The sequence below is a fragment of the Drosophila persimilis genome, unplaced genomic scaffold (genome assembly GCF_003286085.1).
Source record: "Drosophila persimilis strain 14011-0111.01,24,50 unplaced genomic scaffold, DperRS2 tig00000715-arrow-arrow-pilon, whole genome shotgun sequence".
In the NCBI taxonomy this organism is placed as follows: Eukaryota; Metazoa; Arthropoda; class Insecta; order Diptera; family Drosophilidae; genus Drosophila; species Drosophila persimilis.
The window spans coordinates 1,437,449-1,455,691 of record NW_020825343.1 but is presented as its reverse complement, the minus strand read 5'-3'; the positions used below and the strand labels follow the sequence as shown (position 1 = coordinate 1,455,691).

Here is an 18,243-nt window from a genome sequence, read left to right as displayed (position 1 = left end):
TGCGTAAGCCATTAGGGGGCGTACATATGTATCTTAAAATGTATATGGATGGATTGTTGGGCTTATTAATTTACACCAAAATCCCAAACCCATCATCTATTGTCCGTGGTATACGATCTTCACTGTCCCACTAGCCTTTTGAATGTTTGCTCTTTGAATTTCCAATATTTTATTTGTTCCTCTCTCTCTCTCTCTCTCTCTCTGTTTTTTTTTTTTTTTGTATATATTTATATTTATTTTTTTTTGCTTTGTTTATTTAACATCGTTTTTTCAACAAGCATCCCTCGAAACGAAACGCTTCTCTCGATTGTTTTAGTATCTGATTTTTTTATTTACTTTTAATGAGTCGCCCGCCACACACAGATTTCTATTTGTGCTGGGGATGGGGACTTTCGTGAGTTGCTAAAATTGTTGCTGCCACTATTAGGGCTCTACTTTTTCTTGTAGATTTATTTTTCCATTTTCCATATTGTTTTTTTTGCCCCCTTTTGAAGGTTTTCATCTGTTTTTAGACATTAACTAAAATGTTTTACGTTGTATTTTTTATGGCCGGCCAATGACAGGCATTTTGGGGGCTCTACAGGGTGGGCTGGGGGGGTGTAGTGCACCCAAAGTACCTTCAAGTCCTTCCCAGATTCATCTTCAATAAACAGCATTGGATTTCAGCGACTTATCTGCAGTGTGGATTATATTTAAATGTATTTCCATCGCTTTTGTCTGCCATCCGCCATCTACCATTCGCCTTTTGGATTCACATTCACATTCCCAATCGAAAATTGACTTATTAATTAATTTATGCAGACACGTTTTAGTTTTATTATTTTTAAATTTGTGTAATTTGTGCCTTTGCCCACCCCTCGATGGGGTATATTGGACCCCGTGGGCTCTGCACCTGCCACTCTTCTCAAGGGGTACATCGCATTCGATGCGTTTCTCATTGTTGGTTTCACAACAAAAACAAAAACACCAAAACGACTGATATTTTATTATGTCTTTGGGCATAAATTATTTATCTCATTTTTGGCTTCAAGTTTTCTTTCAATTTTGTTGATATTGAAATATTTGTTGTTTTTTTTTGTTGGACTGCTGGTTGTTTTCCTTATTTTTGTGTATTTCTATGATTATTTTTTATCTCTCGCTTCATTTAACAATGTTTTTTTGATTTTTGATTTTCGATTTTTATGTCCCATCTATGGGCTGGCGTTTGAAATTTAAATAAATTAAATTTTATTAGTAAAAATTGACGAGCAAATATGCCGTGCTCTATGACAAAAACAACAAAGTTGTTCCACAAAAAACAACCCACACAATGCTGCCCGAAGCGTTGGATACCCTTTGAGAGTCGTTGGGGATATGATATCTGGCTGTTAAACGATCTATAAGATGGTCAGGTGATGATATATAGATTATATTTCAATGGATCTCTGAATTTGGAGAGTATTTTGTGGTTCCTCTTTAGTTACAAGAAAGATTTCCTTTAAAGTCTCATTTAGTTATGGAAACCACTGGGAAATATCCATATTTTAGATGGCTTATGGATCGATTAAGGCCTCCTCTTGAACACAATCATCATGCCCCTCTTTTCGGGGGGTTACATAGTTTTGATTAATAAATGCGGCTCTATACATTGGATTTACGATCTATATATATGCATATATGTTTATGATCCATTTGGCCATCTGTTTAAGATAGTTTTTATGGCAAAAAGCATCGGGTGGGGGGGGAGGAGATGAGTACGCTTAGCGGGTATATTCTTTGATATTTCATACAAAGGAACACTCTTTTAGTATAAAGTTTTATTATTTTATTATTATGCCCCATGTTGCCGCCCTTCTGGCCCATAAATGGGATGTATCTGCAGTTCAGCGCGTTTATTGTCGCGCACAAAACGCGCCGCGTCATGAGCGAGCCATAAAAAAAAAAAGAGTCCGCTCTGTCCGCTTTGTGGCTTTTGTTTCGTTTTGGAGACGAGGAGTGGGGGGAGGGGGGTAGGGACGGGGGGGGGGCTATTTTCATTCATGCAGACAATTGAAATGCTTTCATTTAGCATTTGTCTTAGAAATGGTCTCGATCCAAGCCTCGTTAGGTCGCCCCCCCCCCTCGCGCCCTGGGCAGTTGCCACAGCAGCCTTGCTTCGTAGCACGTAGCCGAGCCCGAAGTGTGAATCAATCAAAAACGTAGCTATTTTTAAGCACTGCTAAACTTTGTATTTGATTTTTCACTCGACAGCCGCCACACGCCGATTGTCGATGGAGAGGTGCGGCTGGGCCCCAGGGGGGAGGGGGACAGCAGATCGCTGGCCCAAAGGCCGCAGCAAATGTATTAAAATAAAATTTAAACATTTCGTCGCCGTCTCCCCTCCCCTCCTCTCTCTCTCTCTCTCTCTGTTGTTGTTTTTTTATAACATTTGCGCATGCGCAAACTGCCAAACGAGCAAATTAATAATTAATGCAAATAAACACACAAAAAGCCAGCGACACGATCCACAAAAAAGAAAACCAAAAAAACCAAAAAAAAAAAAACAAAAAAAGCAGAAGAAGAACAAAAGAAGATACAACAAAATCAGAACGCACGTGTAACAGCGCTTTTGATTAATAAAGTAACAATTTAAATAAATATTATTAATAACGCCACTTTCGGGGGGTTGAGCGGCGGGGGGCGGGGGCCGAGGGGCTATAAATAACGAGGCAACGTTCGAATGAATGGGAATTGGAGTTCAAGAGTGGATTTTTGGGAATGGCAAACGAGCAGCGATTACAGGTCCAGCAGGTGCCATATGTTCTACGGGGCCGAATAATTATGTGGCTAACTGTTTAAATGTTAATTGAGTAACGGGAATGTCGGGGCAGATCGGTGGATCGAGAGAAGCGTGGCGAATGCTTAGAGTGCCTGATTAATGTATAAATTGCCACTTGGAATAACGCAGTTTTGGGGGGAATATTAAGCAGGAGTGTCCTGTGTAGATTTGCCACTAAATGTGGCAACTGAAAACGACTTTTCATTCATTTCCGCTAGAGCCCAGGGGGGCAGAAGGGAAACGAACCGGAGGGGGCAGGAAAATGCCTCGAAAAATACAAAAAAAAATAATAATGTTTCGAGAGAAGTGCAAGGGAGACCCCCTGCCCCCCCGCTGCCCCCTCTACCACCAAAACCTGCCTCGTCACGATGACAAAGCAACGGCTGGACTGGCTCTCCTACTACTATTCGTATTCGTATTCGTTTTCGTATTCGTTTTCGTATTCCATATATCTTAGCCAGTGGAAAAACTATATAATTACTCCGCACAAATAAATGTGCCTCAAACTGACCGACAAAAATGAGGGAAAACTATGGCAGGAAAGCACGGGGGGCGGGGGGGGTAAAAAAACCATTAATTAAAAACTATAAAAAAAAAAGAATACAAAATTACACGATCATATTTTATTGTATTCGGGGTGAGGGGTGAGGGGTGAGGGGAGGGGCTTGGTATTTTCGCTCTTTTACATTTTATATTTTTAATTGCTGGCGACGTAAAAGTTTTCCCACTTTTTGTATTATTATTATTTAAATTTCTTTATAATTACAGTGCGGCAGAGCCAGAGACGGGGACGGGGGAGGGGGAGGGGGAGGGGAAGGGGGAGAGAGGATTGTCGCTTGTTTCTTTGTCTCCAGGTCTCTGGCCGCTATGCATATGCGATGCGATTCTCCCACTTTCATATTCGAGAGTGGGCGAAGGGGGTGGGGTAGGTGGTGGGGGGGGGGGTGACCACTTTTAATGACCATGCGGCAGGCGTTGGCTTTCAATTGACATGAGCACCTGTCTGTCTGTAATTTCTATATGTAGTATTTATTACACAAAGTTTTAATTGTTGGATTCAATAGAAAAAAAACACCCAAAATACCAAAAATACCAAAAAGGTAATTACAGACACAAGAAACGTTTTTCAAAGGGAATTTTAAACAGAAGGCTTGGGGCACGAGGCAGAGACTGAGTCACCGTCCTGGACTTGGCGCTGGACCACTCCCCAAAACACGCTTAATAAACCAATTTTTGATTGTAAGCCGTTGACATGAATCAGCAGCATCACCTGGCCTGCTCCTCCACGAATCCTCTCAGCCGTTGCACCCCCTCCCCCACCCCCAAAAGATCTGCATTTGCATCTCTTAGTCAGCATTTGCACATACATACATAATTATGCCTCAAACAAAAGGCAAACATTGAGTGGAAGTGGAAGTGGAATAGGAAGCCGTCGAATGTGTGAGTATCTTGTATCTTGTATCTGGCGCACATGCGAAAGACAGTTCAAAGACCTGTTCCGGCGAACACAGAAATATATAAACTAAATGTCAAGAAACTATCACAGAACAGATTCAGGCGATTCAGGCGATTCAAACAGATGAATAATAATAAATACAAGCAATTAATTATCATGAAACGCGAGGGGCATACAGCCATGCCACCACCAGCTGCTGCTGCTGCTGCTGCAGCAGCAAGGGGCAAAGATAGATAGATAGATAGATACAGATATTCGTATACGGATCTGGTGGGAATTATTTTGTCTAAATTGCAAGTCGCTGACGCTGCGGTTTTGCCATGCTTAACCGATTTCATTGTGCAATAGAATGTGCATAAATAATGCCAGAAATGTACCAAAGAAATACCCTAGATCAGATGGGGTCTTAAGACTTAATCTTATAATTATACAAATAAATTTCGGCCTTTAGCAGCGTTTTTCAAGCTAATACAGGGTATATATCTAAGAAATAGGTCTTCCAAGGTGCCAGCTTGAGGCGGAGGCTGGCAGATACCCTGTAAAAAGCCACTCAATGACATAGACAGACGCCGGCAGTGGTGGCAGGCAGCAAGCTACACGGAAAATGACTCAGCCACATAAATTTAATTATAGCTCGGGCGCAGAATTTATTTAGTTTTGTGCCTCAGTCCATTATAAAGTAGGCAAACACACACACACACATGGCAGGAGAGGGAGCTGGAGGGGGGGGGGGGGGGGGGAGGAAACATATTGCTGTGCACATTTATGTGCGATATATAAAAATATTTAATTAATTATATGGCCAGAGCGAGAGAGCGAGAGAGCGAGAGGGCATGAGACTAAACTAAAAGTATTCCTGGAAATGCGGCAAATAAATAAGCAAATAGATGGGGAAATAGATGGAGCTAGAGCTAGCAAAAGGTTGGGCTGCCTCTCCCGCAGAGCCACACCCCCCTCAGTCCCCCTGTGGAGCTTTTCCAATCGGTATGGGATGTTGGCTGGTGCGTGAGGCATTTAGGAAAAATTAGACAGCATTTAGTTTTCAATTTTTGTCGTGTTTTTAATACCGAAAATGAGCGGCGGCACACATTTGCGATTCATTTAAATTTATTGCTGCCGCTGCCGCTGCTGTTGCGTTTGTAATTAATAAAGTAAATTTGACCTCACAAAGATGTAGACACCAGACAGATACAGATACAGCTACAGATACAGATACAGACATAACGCAGAGATACAGAGAGTCTTCGGCGAAGACAGGCGACAATATGAATGAATGAATGCCAGAAGATGAGAGCCGCAGCAGAGGCAGAACCCAAATAGAGGCATGACAAACGGCTGCGAGTGCAATTAGCAGGCAGCAGGCAGCAGAAGTTGCAGATACATCTGTATCTTCTGTGGACACTGTAGCTGTGGCTGTGCCTGTGCCTCTAGACTGGGGCAAGTGCCTTGATAAATGTCTTTGACAGCGCAGAAAACAAACTGTGCAAATATTTGACAAAATACAACTATAAATATTGCTTAAGAATTAATGCTGCTGCTGCGTGTATCTGTTGCTGCTGCTGCCACTGCCACTGCTGCCACTGCTGCATGCATCTGTCGCCTGCAGACAAATAGACGCGACGCGACGCGACGCGACTCTCATACAGTGACACCAAAAAGTGCGTGACAAGACGCTGGGGCACAACTGTGTGCCGTGCGGCTTTTGCGGCCTGTCAGCGGCAGGCAGCAGCTTCATCTACAGATGCGGTGTGTCCGAGCAGCCAAGAACCGCATGTATCTGTATCTGCCACACACTCTCCGCGAGTAACGGTGTCAATTTAGCAACCGCAGCGTAGCGACTCTCCATCAGATGCAGCAGGCAGGCAGGCAGGCAGCAGGGCAGGGCAGGGCGTGGTCAGAGGCCGCCACGAAGTTGGCTTTTGTCTTTAAGCCAGGCCAGGCCATTTCCTTGGGGCCATGGGCCATGGGCCACAGCCAGGGCTCTCTAACGTCTGTTGACACGCCGTGTGTGCGCCGTTAAATAAATATTGAATGGAAAATGAATGTATTCGTATTCGTATTCGTATTCGTATTCATTGAGTAAATATTGTAAATGCGATAGTTGCTGTTTGTCCACGAAAGAAACCGATGGTACAGCAGACCAGGGGGGGAAGGGGGAAGGGTATGGGGAGTGCCTGCACTTGCATTTGCATTTTTCTGCGGCACAGCCAGGTGGCAGCTGTCTCTGGAGTGGAGTGTATCCACAAGATACACACGGCTAGACCCAATTCTTGCTAAAAAGAATGTTGCCCCCCCCCCCCCCCTTCGCCCCCCACCCTTGTGGCAGGGTATTGGGCAATGACTTTCTAAACAATTTTCTTGCCTCATAAAACTAATAAAATGCCTCAAAATGGAGTAGAGGAAAAACCCCAGAAAAAAAAGGCATTAAAAACTCGGAAAAAATGGAAACATATGTTTCGCTTTACAAATTATATATCCAATCGTAATAATTATACGCCTCAGAGCAGCAGAGGGAGAAGAGAGAGGGAGAAAGGAGATAAATTCATGTGGCAGCGGCGTACCTCCGCCTCCTCGGACTCTTACATTCGGATCTTTTCTGGCCACCAAGCGGGGGTGCAACAGAAAGAACAATTGCAGCGAAGGGGAAGGGGAAGGGGAAGAGAGGGAGAAGGAGAGGTAGAGGAATGGCTAAATTAAGAAATGCAACGAACAGGAGAAGGAGGCCTGCGGGTTGCAAGCGGGAGAATAAATAAATGAAAGAAGAAACACAGAAAACAAAAAACAACAACAACAACAACACAAAAAAAAGAGAGAGAGAATTTGTTCTACGGGAAATGTACACAAAGTAATAAATATTGATGTTCCCGAAAGAGAAGGAGAGAGCGGGAGAGGGAGAGAGGGAGAGGGCAGCGAGGAGTGCAAGAACATTCCTCTTACATGTGTTTCTCCTTTCAGATACACAGATACACATCCACAAGATACATTTAATAATTCACAGATGCATTTGCAGCAGCCAGCAGCCAGAAGCAGCATCCAGCAGCCAGCATCCAGCAGCAGATGTGTTAAAATTCGTAAAGTAATAAAATAACAAATCAAATGCCCGGCGCAACAAATACACAAAAGATCCATGCATCAAACGATGTGGCATGAGGGAGATGGAGCGATGGAGCGATGTGGCAGCGCAACTTCAAAGGAAAAGTCGAGTTGGTCGAAATGCCCGTGTTTACAGCCAGATGCATGCAGCAGCAGCAGCAGCAGCAGCAGCAAATGCAACATCCATCGAATGCAATCGCGGGATAAATAAACATCGAGAAAACACACACACACACACCCACACCCACACACACACACAGACACTCTCTTGTACAAGAAATGGACTCCGCTCCTCGATTTCGCTCACTTTGCTGCCTGCCTGCCACTGCCACTGCCACTAATTTCACACCAAATTATGCTCCTGCCACAAGGATGCTGCCGCTGCTGCTATCCGGTGAGACGCTGCCACAAAAGGATTCCCGGCCGCAGTGCCTAAGCAACTGGAAAACCCACGAGCCGCATCAGCAGCACCACCAGCGAGAGCTAGTGGAGTGTACACTGAGCGAAAAGGGGGTAGTTTCTTGAATTTATCTAGGAAAAAAGCGCAAAATTTTAGTTGGAAAGTCATTTTTTTTGGGCCAAAATAAACTTGATTTTTTTTTAAATATTCCTTTCTTTAAATATTAAAAATTACAACTAAAATATGAATATTAAATAAATATTCCTCGAAATAGTCCTGGCATAATCCCTGAAAATTTTCATACAAAGTGCATGTAAATTTTCTCTCAGTGCAGAACACGCAAATCGAACCTTTCCAGCAAATTGCCTTTGCATAAAGAAGGAAACTGGAGCTTGTAGCATGCCACGCCAGTGCCTCAAGTGGCGCGGAGCCGCCAATAGTGCGGCGGCATGCACCATTATGCCCTTCGGAGGAGAGCGAGAGCGATCGCTTTGCCCGCTAAGTGCAGCACAAGGATTAGGGGGGGTTCCCCCTTTTTTTCCAGTAGTAGTTGATTGCCAAATTAGAGGCATTTACAGAGAGTCCTTTTTTACGCAGGATTTCCCCTGTTTGCCGCACACACAGACGGACGCAGATGATGAGGGTTCTTGATGCGGCACTGTGGCAGGATGGAGGAGGTGGGTAGGATTTTCGGAAACTGTTGCACAAGCATTTCCGAATTATAGCACGAATTATAATGCCATTTGTGGCAGTTGCACGTTGAAAAACTATGGGAATGTCGGAAAATGGGAATGTGGGGGGGATAATTTTCACTCATTTGGAGTTTTCATTACTACTCTTATCTCTGGCTGCCCCTAATTGTGGCAGGCGGCAACATTGTCTTTCAGCTGTGCGCTGGCAAAAGTATCTGCAAGATGCAAGACGCGTACGTGTATCTGTAGCTCTGTATCTCTGTATCTCTGTGGCTGTGTGGCTGTGTGGCTGTGCCTGCGTTGTATCTGCTGGTTATAAATATTGTATCTCTTGAGTCTCAGATACGACTCCGTCTGCCTGCCTGCCTGTCCCTCTGCCCCTCTGCCCCTCTGTTTGTCTCTGTTTGTAATTGCGTAAACAGACTCGTACATATTTTATTTTATATTTTATTGTTTCGCTCCGCTGCGCTGCGCCATAAGGGCAGATACCTATAATTTTCTTGTGTCTCTTGTTTCTCTCTCTCTCTCTCTCTCTCAACAGCAGTGGCAGTGCCAGTGGCAGTGGCAGCAACAGAAACGGGCTATGGCAATAATAATCATCATCATCATCATCATCATCATCGTTGGAGTCATTGGAGTCGTCGTCGTCGTCGTCGTCGTCGACGTTGTTTTTGTCGTCATAAAGACAACAGTCGCCGCGACTGCACTAACGACGCACACACACACACAGATACAGTTACTCCCCGTGTGCGTGTGTGTAAGTGCGGAATAAATAAATAAAATGTAACAAAAGGCTGCCCAAATAAATGAAAATATAACAAAACTTAACCCAAATACAGCCATCATCATCGTCATAAGGAAAACAAATTGAGAAGGGAAACGCGAAAGAGAGAAAGAATAGAGTAGAGAAGGCTAGAGGGGAAGCAGAAGCAGGAGGAGGCCCTCCGTTGGAATGTAGTTTTTGAACCGAAAACCGGGGAAACATCGTAGATGGAGGATGGATGCAAAGTCCACAAAACGAAACCAATTCCGATATCAAATCAAAGACCTCAAAGGTCCTTCTCCACCCGAGCAATAAACCAAAGAATACCTATTATTGGCCACCACTAAAGGTGGTGCATATAAAAAAAAATACAATATTTATACTATAATTACGAGTGGGCTCTTGGCACGTTGTCAGACCATGACTCTGGCCCGCTAAAATTCCCACCAGATATACGAGCATTATAAAAATTCTATTGTCCCCATACGCAGTCCTCATACGATAATCGTTTTGGAAAGTCTCTTTATTTAAACAATCACCGTCGGCCTGTAAATCGAGGCTCAAAGATGAATTGGCCAAAAGTGCGGCTATACGGCGTTTTCACTGCGTCATTCAGGGCCCAAATCCGAGTCCGAAATGATATAGAAATAGAATTAGAAAATGCGGTGTGTGGGGTGTGGGGGGATGGGGGGGTGTGGGGTTTGGCATGGGGATCTTATCAGGTGGAAATCGACGCGACTTAAGATTACACGTACAAATAAATGTTATTATGATTATATTGTTGTATTATTTGCCCGGACTCTAGCTCCGGCGATAAGATCTATGTGGGTTTACAGCCCCCCCCATTTGTCCATCGCCAGGGCCATAAAATAAATTACTTATTTATTTCGAGTGGCCCCGCCACAAAGCGACACGAAATTCCCTCTTTCCACATACATATATACATTTTGTACATAATAAAAATATACAAAAAAAAAAACCAAAAAAAAAATGCCAAGAACAATTGCTGCAACATTTTATGGCGGGACTCTGTGGGCCCCCACAAAAAAAAAAACTAAAGAAATTATCGAAATTGGCTCGTAAATTATAGAATTCTCATATATAATTCCCATTCCAATTGCGGCACTTTGCCTTACGAAATCCTTTAATCTTTACTGGTTAAGGGGGGAGGGGCAGGGGGCTCTTACATGCCGTGTTTTTTATGTGTGTGGCAGATAAGAGGGACTTTTCCACTCTCCTCCTATGTAAAACCCAACGGAACATAAATTTGATTTATTTCCAAGCCTCTCGAATCAATCAAAATGAGCCTCTAATGAGCCCCAAAGACCCGCCGCACCGCACAGGAAAGACCGCAGCTCTCAGGTCTGGGAGATTCTCACGCTGGCCCCAGACCTTTCCCAGACCCATTTCCTTTGTGGAAGAGAGTTCAAGCCACCTGCTTAGCATATAGCCCAAATTATGACTAATATTTGGGAGACAAAGAGCAGAGCAGAGCAGAGAGAAGCACAAGTTTTCCACACACTTCAGGCAATTTCCAGTAATTTTCTTTTGCAAAAACAATTGGCAAAGGCACAGAGAGCACAAAAGTACAAAAGAAGTGGAAGAAAAGGAAAAGTAAATACAAGAAAAAGTCAAGGAACTCTCGCACGAGATGGAGCCATCTACTTGCTACATTTTGCTGAATGCTGGGTTGCCACAATGCTGCGTGTGTGTCTCCTCACTCTCTGGCGCTCTCGCCATGTCTGTGTGTTCTCTCTCTCTCTCTTTGTGTGACGTTCTGTGAATGAAAGTTTTTCGGCCGGAAGTTGGGGGGCACCAGCCAGCACCAGAGAGAGAGAGAGCAGCCCTCTCTCAGAAGCAAGACACTCTATTAAGTAACAGGCTCTCAGCGCTCTCCCCCTCAGACACCCCACACGCACCATCCATCGCCATCGTCATCGTCGTCGTCGTCGTCATCGTCATCGTCTGTCTTGAGTCTATATATTTTTTGGCACACACCGAAAGGGGGCTTCCCTCAGTGACGTCGCCACAGATTTTCGGGGCATGTCGGGGGGTGGGGCATGCCACTGCGAAAACTTCTTCAAGTCTCTGTGCGTGTGAGCGTGTGTGTGTTTTTGTTTTTATTACCCGTACGAGCGGGCGAACGAGCGTACATTTCTTCTTGATTTTATTTCTCATTTCATTTCAATAAATTAACACAAGAAATTCGAGTAAATTGTGTGCAAAAAGATAGCAAACAGGGAGCGGCGACCATCCATTCGCCTAGTCGTAAAAGGGAAAAGGTTTCTCCTCCTTTGTCTGGAGGCCAAACGCTGGCCAACGAGGAGGAGGAGTGGATGGGTGGGTAGGAAGGGCCAGATCACTGGTACGAATGCACCTTCGGAGGAGAGTCAAGCGTTTCGGTGGAGCTGAAGAATCCATCTCGAATGGGGGGAGACACACATTAGGCCACAATTATTTTGCAAATCAAATGCACGAGAGGCAACACACAACAAATCAAATATTTGTCTGCGACTTTTGTTTGCATTTGCCATCAATTTTTATGGCAATTGTTTATAATTTTGTTGATTCTTCTCCCGCCAAAGCCCCCTCCTGCCCCCCCCTGCCCCGCCCTCCCTCTCTTCTTTTGCCGCTTCTGTGTGCCCCACATCGTTGCTGTGAGTTGTCTTTGGCATTTTGTATGCCCTGCCCGCGTGCATTGTGCAATTTTCGTCATTAGCATTAAATGTTGTTGAATTGTTGAATTATTTTTCAAGTCGCTGACGCACTTAATGTCTCCCGACCCTGCCCCCCCCCGTGCCCCTCCCCCCCTGCCCCCCCCCCCCCCCCCCCCCCCCCCCCCCCCCCCTGTTGGCTCTTTAGTAAACTGCTTCTTATACAAATAGAAAATCAGCTTTAATTTGCAATCTAATAGAAATAACAAGACTCGCATCGCATTCGAGGTAAAGACTCTCTCGCGTAAGTCGCTTAAGTCGCCAAAGTCGTTGTCGATTCGATTGTTGTTGTTGCTGTGGAGGTAAATGCTAAAATGCATTTCGTTAATATGCATGCACTCGTTGCACTGCCTGCCCGTCTGTCCGCCCGGGCGTATGCGCATTATGTAAAGAGCTTTTTCTTCGGTGTGGCGCATGCCCCCTGAGGTCAAGCAGAAACCCCAAGGAATGGGAACACTTAGAACACACATGTCTACCCACCCATCTATGGCATACATATATCTTGTATCTTTCTATTTGGTAAGTATCTACAGATCACTTACCCTCTCTTCTTCGCGTATCATTTCGGCAATTTCCGGCTTGATTTCCATGTCATCGTGATGCGACGAACCCACCGACGAGGCAGAGGGCACCGAGCCCCCCACCGCACCGCTGGCCGGGGCAGCGGCGGCGCCGCCTCCATTGCCGCCCGCTGCAGCGGCCGCCAGGGCGCTGGCCATCGCATGCGAGTGGGCCAATTGGTGCTGGGCCGCCAGCTGTTGGGCGGCTGCCGCCGCCGCATGGTGATGCATGACCGGTGGTGGGGCCTGCTGGGGCACAGCGGCGGCGGCATGATGTGCGGCAGCGGCCACTGCGGCGGCCATGTGCGGGGGCAGCGAGGACTGCGATCCGCCCGACGATCCCCCGCCTGTGGGCGAGTGCAGCAGGGCTCCGGCCGAGCTGCCGTTGCTGCCCGAGGGATGGTGGTGCTGGTGCTGGTGCTGGTGGTGGGGTGGCGGTGAGCAGCTGCGGGCCGCTGTGCGGTACGTGCCCGCCGAGGAGGAGGAGGCCGCCGACGACGACGATGTGCCCACGGCGGCCGTTCCCACCGTGGAGGAGGAGGTGCCTCCGGAGCTGCTGCTCGAGGCCGAGGACGAGGTGCCTGTGCCCGTGAGGAGGTGCGCCTGCAGCGACTGGGGGTTCGGGGAGGCGAAGGGATTCCTCACGATCGTCGATGTGGGCTGGCTCTGGCCGCTGGGCGTGACGGCCGTCCGCGGCGACGCCTCGGACTCCACGTCGGGGCGGAGGGTCTCGCCATGCAGCGGACTGGGCGTGGCATAGTTGCCGTCCCGCGAGCGCTTCCTCTGCCGCTGGTTGAGGTCCAGGGCGGTGTCCGCCATGAGTCGGGCCCGCTTCGGCTCGGGGTCCTCGTGATCCTGCCGCAAGATGGCGGCCGCCAGCTCCTCGTCCTCCTCTTCGTCCTCCCCGTAGACGGACATCCGCTGATCGGGGAGCATGGGGTGCGCGGAGGCGCCGTCGCGACTGGCGCCGGCACTCACCTCGGCCAGGCCGCGGATCTTCAGGGTCTCGGCGACCTTCAGCAGAGGATTGATCTGGTCCTGGCACACGTTGATCTCCCCCTTGTACATGAACTCGACGAGGGCCTTGAGGTCCGACCAGTGGACATCCCGCATGATGATGATCGGATGCTGGCAGGGATTGTCGTAGAACAGGGCCTGGAAGTACGGCGAACAGGCGGAGAGCACCATTTTGTGGGCCTTGATCGACTGCCCCTCGCAGGAGAGGGTCACGTCCACGAAGGACTCGCTCTGCAGCAGCTCGTCGAAGACGTTCGTCAGATTCGACTGGTAGTTGTTCCACCGCAGGCAGAACTGCTGGTTGTCCGTGGCGCCTCCGCTCACGGGCGGCAGTCGCCGCCTGGCGGGCGCCACCTTCTGGTCGGGCTTGATCGCCTTCACGGGAGTCCGCTCCCCCGATCCGCGACCCGGCGATGTCTGTCCGAATTCGAAGAGTGCGGCTGCCGCCAGCTTGTGGCTGGCCTGCGGCTGTGGCGACACCGGCAGCGATCGCGACTTCTTTGCCTCCAGTTGGAGGCGCAGCTCGGGATCGTCGGGATCCCGCAGTCCCACCACTTCGCTGGAGGTCAGGGGCCTCGGTGGCGGTGTCAATGGTGGATCTTTGATCAGATTTTGCTTTGGTTCCGCTGCCTCCTCGTCCGCATCGTCCATATCGGCCGCAGCCTTCTCTGTGGCAGGGCCAGTGGCTGTGGCCTGTGTCCCTGTGGCTGCCTCCTCCTCCTCATGGGAGGAGGACTTGGTGTCCCCGTCGTTCTGGGTGGCTGCCTCCGGCGCCCCCTTGGGCTCCTCTGTGGCCGTGGCCATTGTGTAGTCGTTGGCCTCGCAGTCGCCGCTCTCTGACTTTATTTCAAAGTCCATTATCTGCTTGGTCATGTCCATTATGTGGATAGTATGCTGTGGCAGAGGGTTCACTGTACTTGTGGCTGGCTTGCTGGCTGCTCAAAACATCTTTGAATGCTGCAGCTCTCTGGGTTCTGTGCTGGCAACGGTTTTCGAGCCCTGCAAGGTAGTGGGGAAGGGGAAAAATGTCATTAAATGTCTCTGGAATAGAATCACATTTTCTTATTGTATATTTAATGGAATTAACAATTGATTTTCCATCCCTCCCCCCCCCCCCCCCCACAGTAAGGGGATCTCTCTGTATCCGTATCTGTATATCTCTGAGTCATAATTCTATTAAATAAGCCTATTAATCTTGCCCCTGCCCCCAGCCGCTGCCCCCAGCCTACTGCCTACCCCCATCTGTGCGGAATATTTCCATGAATTTCTATTAATTTATGTTTGGAATTCGGCCTGTGCGAAATGTGCTTTATTAGCTAAAAGCTAAGCACACATTTATTTATGTTTAATTTCGGCTTAATTTATATTACTCTCCTCGTACGGTGGAAGCCGTTCGGCCCTCCCCCCCCCTTGCCCCCCTCGCCCGGCCCGGCCTGCCACAATTATTTGCTGCACTCTACTGTACTTTAGTGCTTTCTGTGGCTCTGTTTTCTCCACCAAAACGATTGTTGTACCTGCTGTATCTACATATATATCTATATCTATATCTATATCTATTTATTTGTACTTTCAGTGGCAGAGCGGTAGGTATGTACGTATGTATGTATGTACTTCCCTGCGCACATAGATTTATATTTAATTAAATATTATTATTTATGGCTGTGACGAGAGAGAGGGAGCGAGAGAGGGTGAGAGCAGGGAGCGGCGGGTAGCCCCGCAAGTAATTATTATATTTATTTAAATATGTATTATTCTCCTCCTTTATTTTTTTTTTGTTGTATAATTTTAATTTATTTTGAATTTGTGCGGGTAGCGGTGTGAGGGTAGCGGCGGAGTAAAGACTCTGGAGGAGGAGGGTGACGGCGGGGGGGAGGAGGGGTTGGGTTATATGTAGTATTTGTTGTGCCTTTCGGGGTGGAAATGTTGCTTTTGCTTTTGCTGCCGTTTCTGCCATCAAATTTAATTATATTTATTATTATTGTTATTATAATTCTGCTTTTGCTGCTTTTGCTGCTGCTTCTTCTTATTCGTTCCGTTGCTACTTTTATGTTTATTATTATTTCATTCCAATTAAATCTTGCGGCTGACGCGACGCGACGCGACGCGACTCCACGAAATGCTATGCCACACGGAGTCGATGTCGTCGCCTGTTATTTTTATACCCTTTTTGTCAGATAACTAGAGCGAGAGAGGGAGAGCGGGAGAGGAAGGGTATTATGCCTTTGGGCAGATGTTTGAGACACGCAGAGAAAGGAAACGGAGGGACGATGGCTACTTTTTGGCCTGAATTCCCTCACAAACGGAGGCCCATGGGATCTCCCCCCTTGGCAACGATCATTTTTCTAGGGTATCCAGCACTTCGATGCCTCTGTCTTGGCCTGTTTTTGGTGTGTTTTTGTTTTTATTGTTTGCTGGAGAACCAGAAACCGAACCAGAGACGGAGTCTCGTGTCGAGGGACCACTCCTGGCCCACCCCCCCACTCCACCCCCCCGCGAAAATAAGAAAATACTCGCTCTCTCCCCCCCAGTCTCCTCTCTTTCGCTCTTTCTCTCCTTTCTCTGTCTTTGTGTGGGGCTCCTTCCGCTTTTTCCTTTTCGCCTTTTTGGCAACTTTTGGTTTATTGTTATGGCACTTCCCGCCCCCTGCGCCCTGCCCCCCAACCCCCTCCCAACTGTGCCACTCATTTATTCATGTGTCTGCCACACTGCCATGCCACGCATTAAATTTGATGATTCTTTTTTGGACAAAAGTCAGCGCCCAAAAATAAATAAATAACAAAAATAAATGAATAAATTGCCTAAATGCAGAAAGCCTGAGACTGAGACTCCGACTGAGACTGAGACTGAGACAAAAACTTGTGGAATAGTGGAATTTTCGGCGAAAACTAAGCACAAAATTTTGTGGCGTAGTGGAATTTTTTTATGAACTTGTTTTCTTGGAAATCTGTATTTTCAATTTTCGTATCAATTTTTTTTGTGTGTGTTTTCTTTTTGTTTGCCAATTGCTTGGGCACTTCCTGTTGTGGAGTCTCAGGAGCTGCCGCCTCTCCCTCTTCCCCTCCCTCTTCCTCTTATTTATTTCTCTTCTTTTTTTCTATATATATATATATTTTGGATAAATAATTTATGTCAGAAAATGGGAAACATGGCAACGGCAACGAAACAACTTTTCCTCTGAGCTTTTCAATTATTTATTATTATTTTTATTTTTTTTTTTAGTTATTTATTTAATTTATTTTCGCTTGGGTTCTCATCTGCACGTGGATGGGGATGGGGGGGGGGGAGGCACACACACACACATACGCAGGGGGGGAACAAACGGAGGAACGGAAGGCACTTTTATATATATTTTATATTGTATTTATTTATTAACGCTTATTTATTATTTATGCAGTCTGTAATAAATTACACAAGCGGCTGCCACTTCTCTACCAGCTGCTGCTGCCACAGAATTGTGCTGCCGTGTTTCGTGTCTGCCGTCTGTGCCTCTGCCTCTGCCTCTGCTCTCCTACGAACTCTGTGTGGTACGTGGAAAACTGTTTACAAAACTGTTTTTGGCGCGTGCCACCATGCCACCCCACTCGGACGGAGGACGGGGGTGCTGCTGCTGCTGCTGCTGCTGGTGCTGCTCGGAAAAGTTGCTTCTCCTTCGCGTAAGTTTTCTTAATTCCTGGGCTCCCAACTTTGGGGCATAAGATGGAGGAGGCAGCAACAGCAACGGCAACAACACTTTTTACGACCTTTTTGGGTGGGTGTGGATTGTGTGCTCTGTGGCAGGGACTGTGGCGGGTGCGGGCTCGGGTGGATTGTGTTATAAATTAATAAATTACAATTTCTTTGGGGAGAAGAAGCCGAGCAAAATGCGCGGAAAATTGTGCGACGCCACTTGATAATGTAAGAAAGGAAAATCGATTTTCATGCAGTCGACTATTAAGTGCACCCACCGTCCCCTCACCGTCCCTCACCGTCCCCTCACCGTCTCTCACCGTCCCTCACCGTCCCTCTCCGACTCTGTCATTTGTCATTTGTCATAAATAAAACACCATCATTATCATAATAATCGCCAGCACAAGAAAAAAAAGCGGAACAAACAAAAAAAATAGAGAACATACAACAGTTGCACGTACACTTTTGAGGCGCCTCTGGGAGTCGATTGGTTGCTGCGGATCGCTTGGGGATCGCCTGGAGTTCCGTTTAATCGGCCAAAGACTTAATCGGAATATTTCACCACTTATATTTCTAGTGTTTTTTTTTGTTGTTGTTGCTTTGTTGTTGTTGTTGTTGTTGTTGTTGTGCTTTGATCACTGCATGCAACAAATGCTGGCTGCAACTTTCGGTTGCCACTCTGTTGTCACTGTTGCACGGTTTCGTTCTCTTGTGTTCTTGTTGTTTTTGTTGTTGTTGTTGCGCCCCAGAAAACGTTGCACTCACGGCGAAAGTTGAAATTCGAATGAACTCGCGTTGTGTCGGCCGCCTCGTGCAATGAATGAAACTCGAGACTGCTGCCACAGCGGCGTCGCAGTCGGCGCGAACGGCGCCGCCAGCGCTGTGTCTGGCCGCTCGCCGCAGCCACCCCCCCGGCCCAGCGCAGCGGGCCAGAAGAGAGCCAGCGAGCGCCCGAAGAGAGCGCCGGCGTCGTTTCCGTCGTCGTCGCATTCCGGTTTGTGCGGCGAATTCGTTCGTCTGGCATTTCGTAAGAGAGCGCCCTGCCGATGGCCCAGAGAGAGGGCGAGGGCTGCGGAGAGGATTTC

General features: G+C 47.2%; 1 protein-coding gene across 1 annotated transcript in view; it reads right to left on the bottom strand.

The window, feature by feature from the left end:
• LOC6602178 (protein bric-a-brac 2) overlaps positions 1-17,881 on the bottom strand; it is a 29,707-nt gene extending 11,826 nt beyond the window's left edge. The window contains exons 1-4 of the mRNA XM_026992228.1: positions 17,605-17,881; positions 12,978-14,491; positions 12,764-12,863; positions 12,458-12,724 (exon numbers count right to left, since the gene is read on the bottom strand). Coding sequence (XP_026848029.1) covers positions 12,458-12,724; positions 12,764-12,863; positions 12,978-14,371 — 1,761 coding nt within the window. The 5' untranslated portion in view covers positions 14,372-14,491; positions 17,605-17,881. The remainder of the gene's footprint in view (positions 1-12,457; positions 12,725-12,763; positions 12,864-12,977; positions 14,492-17,604) is intronic.
• Between the last annotated feature and the right edge of the window lie 362 nt (positions 17,882-18,243).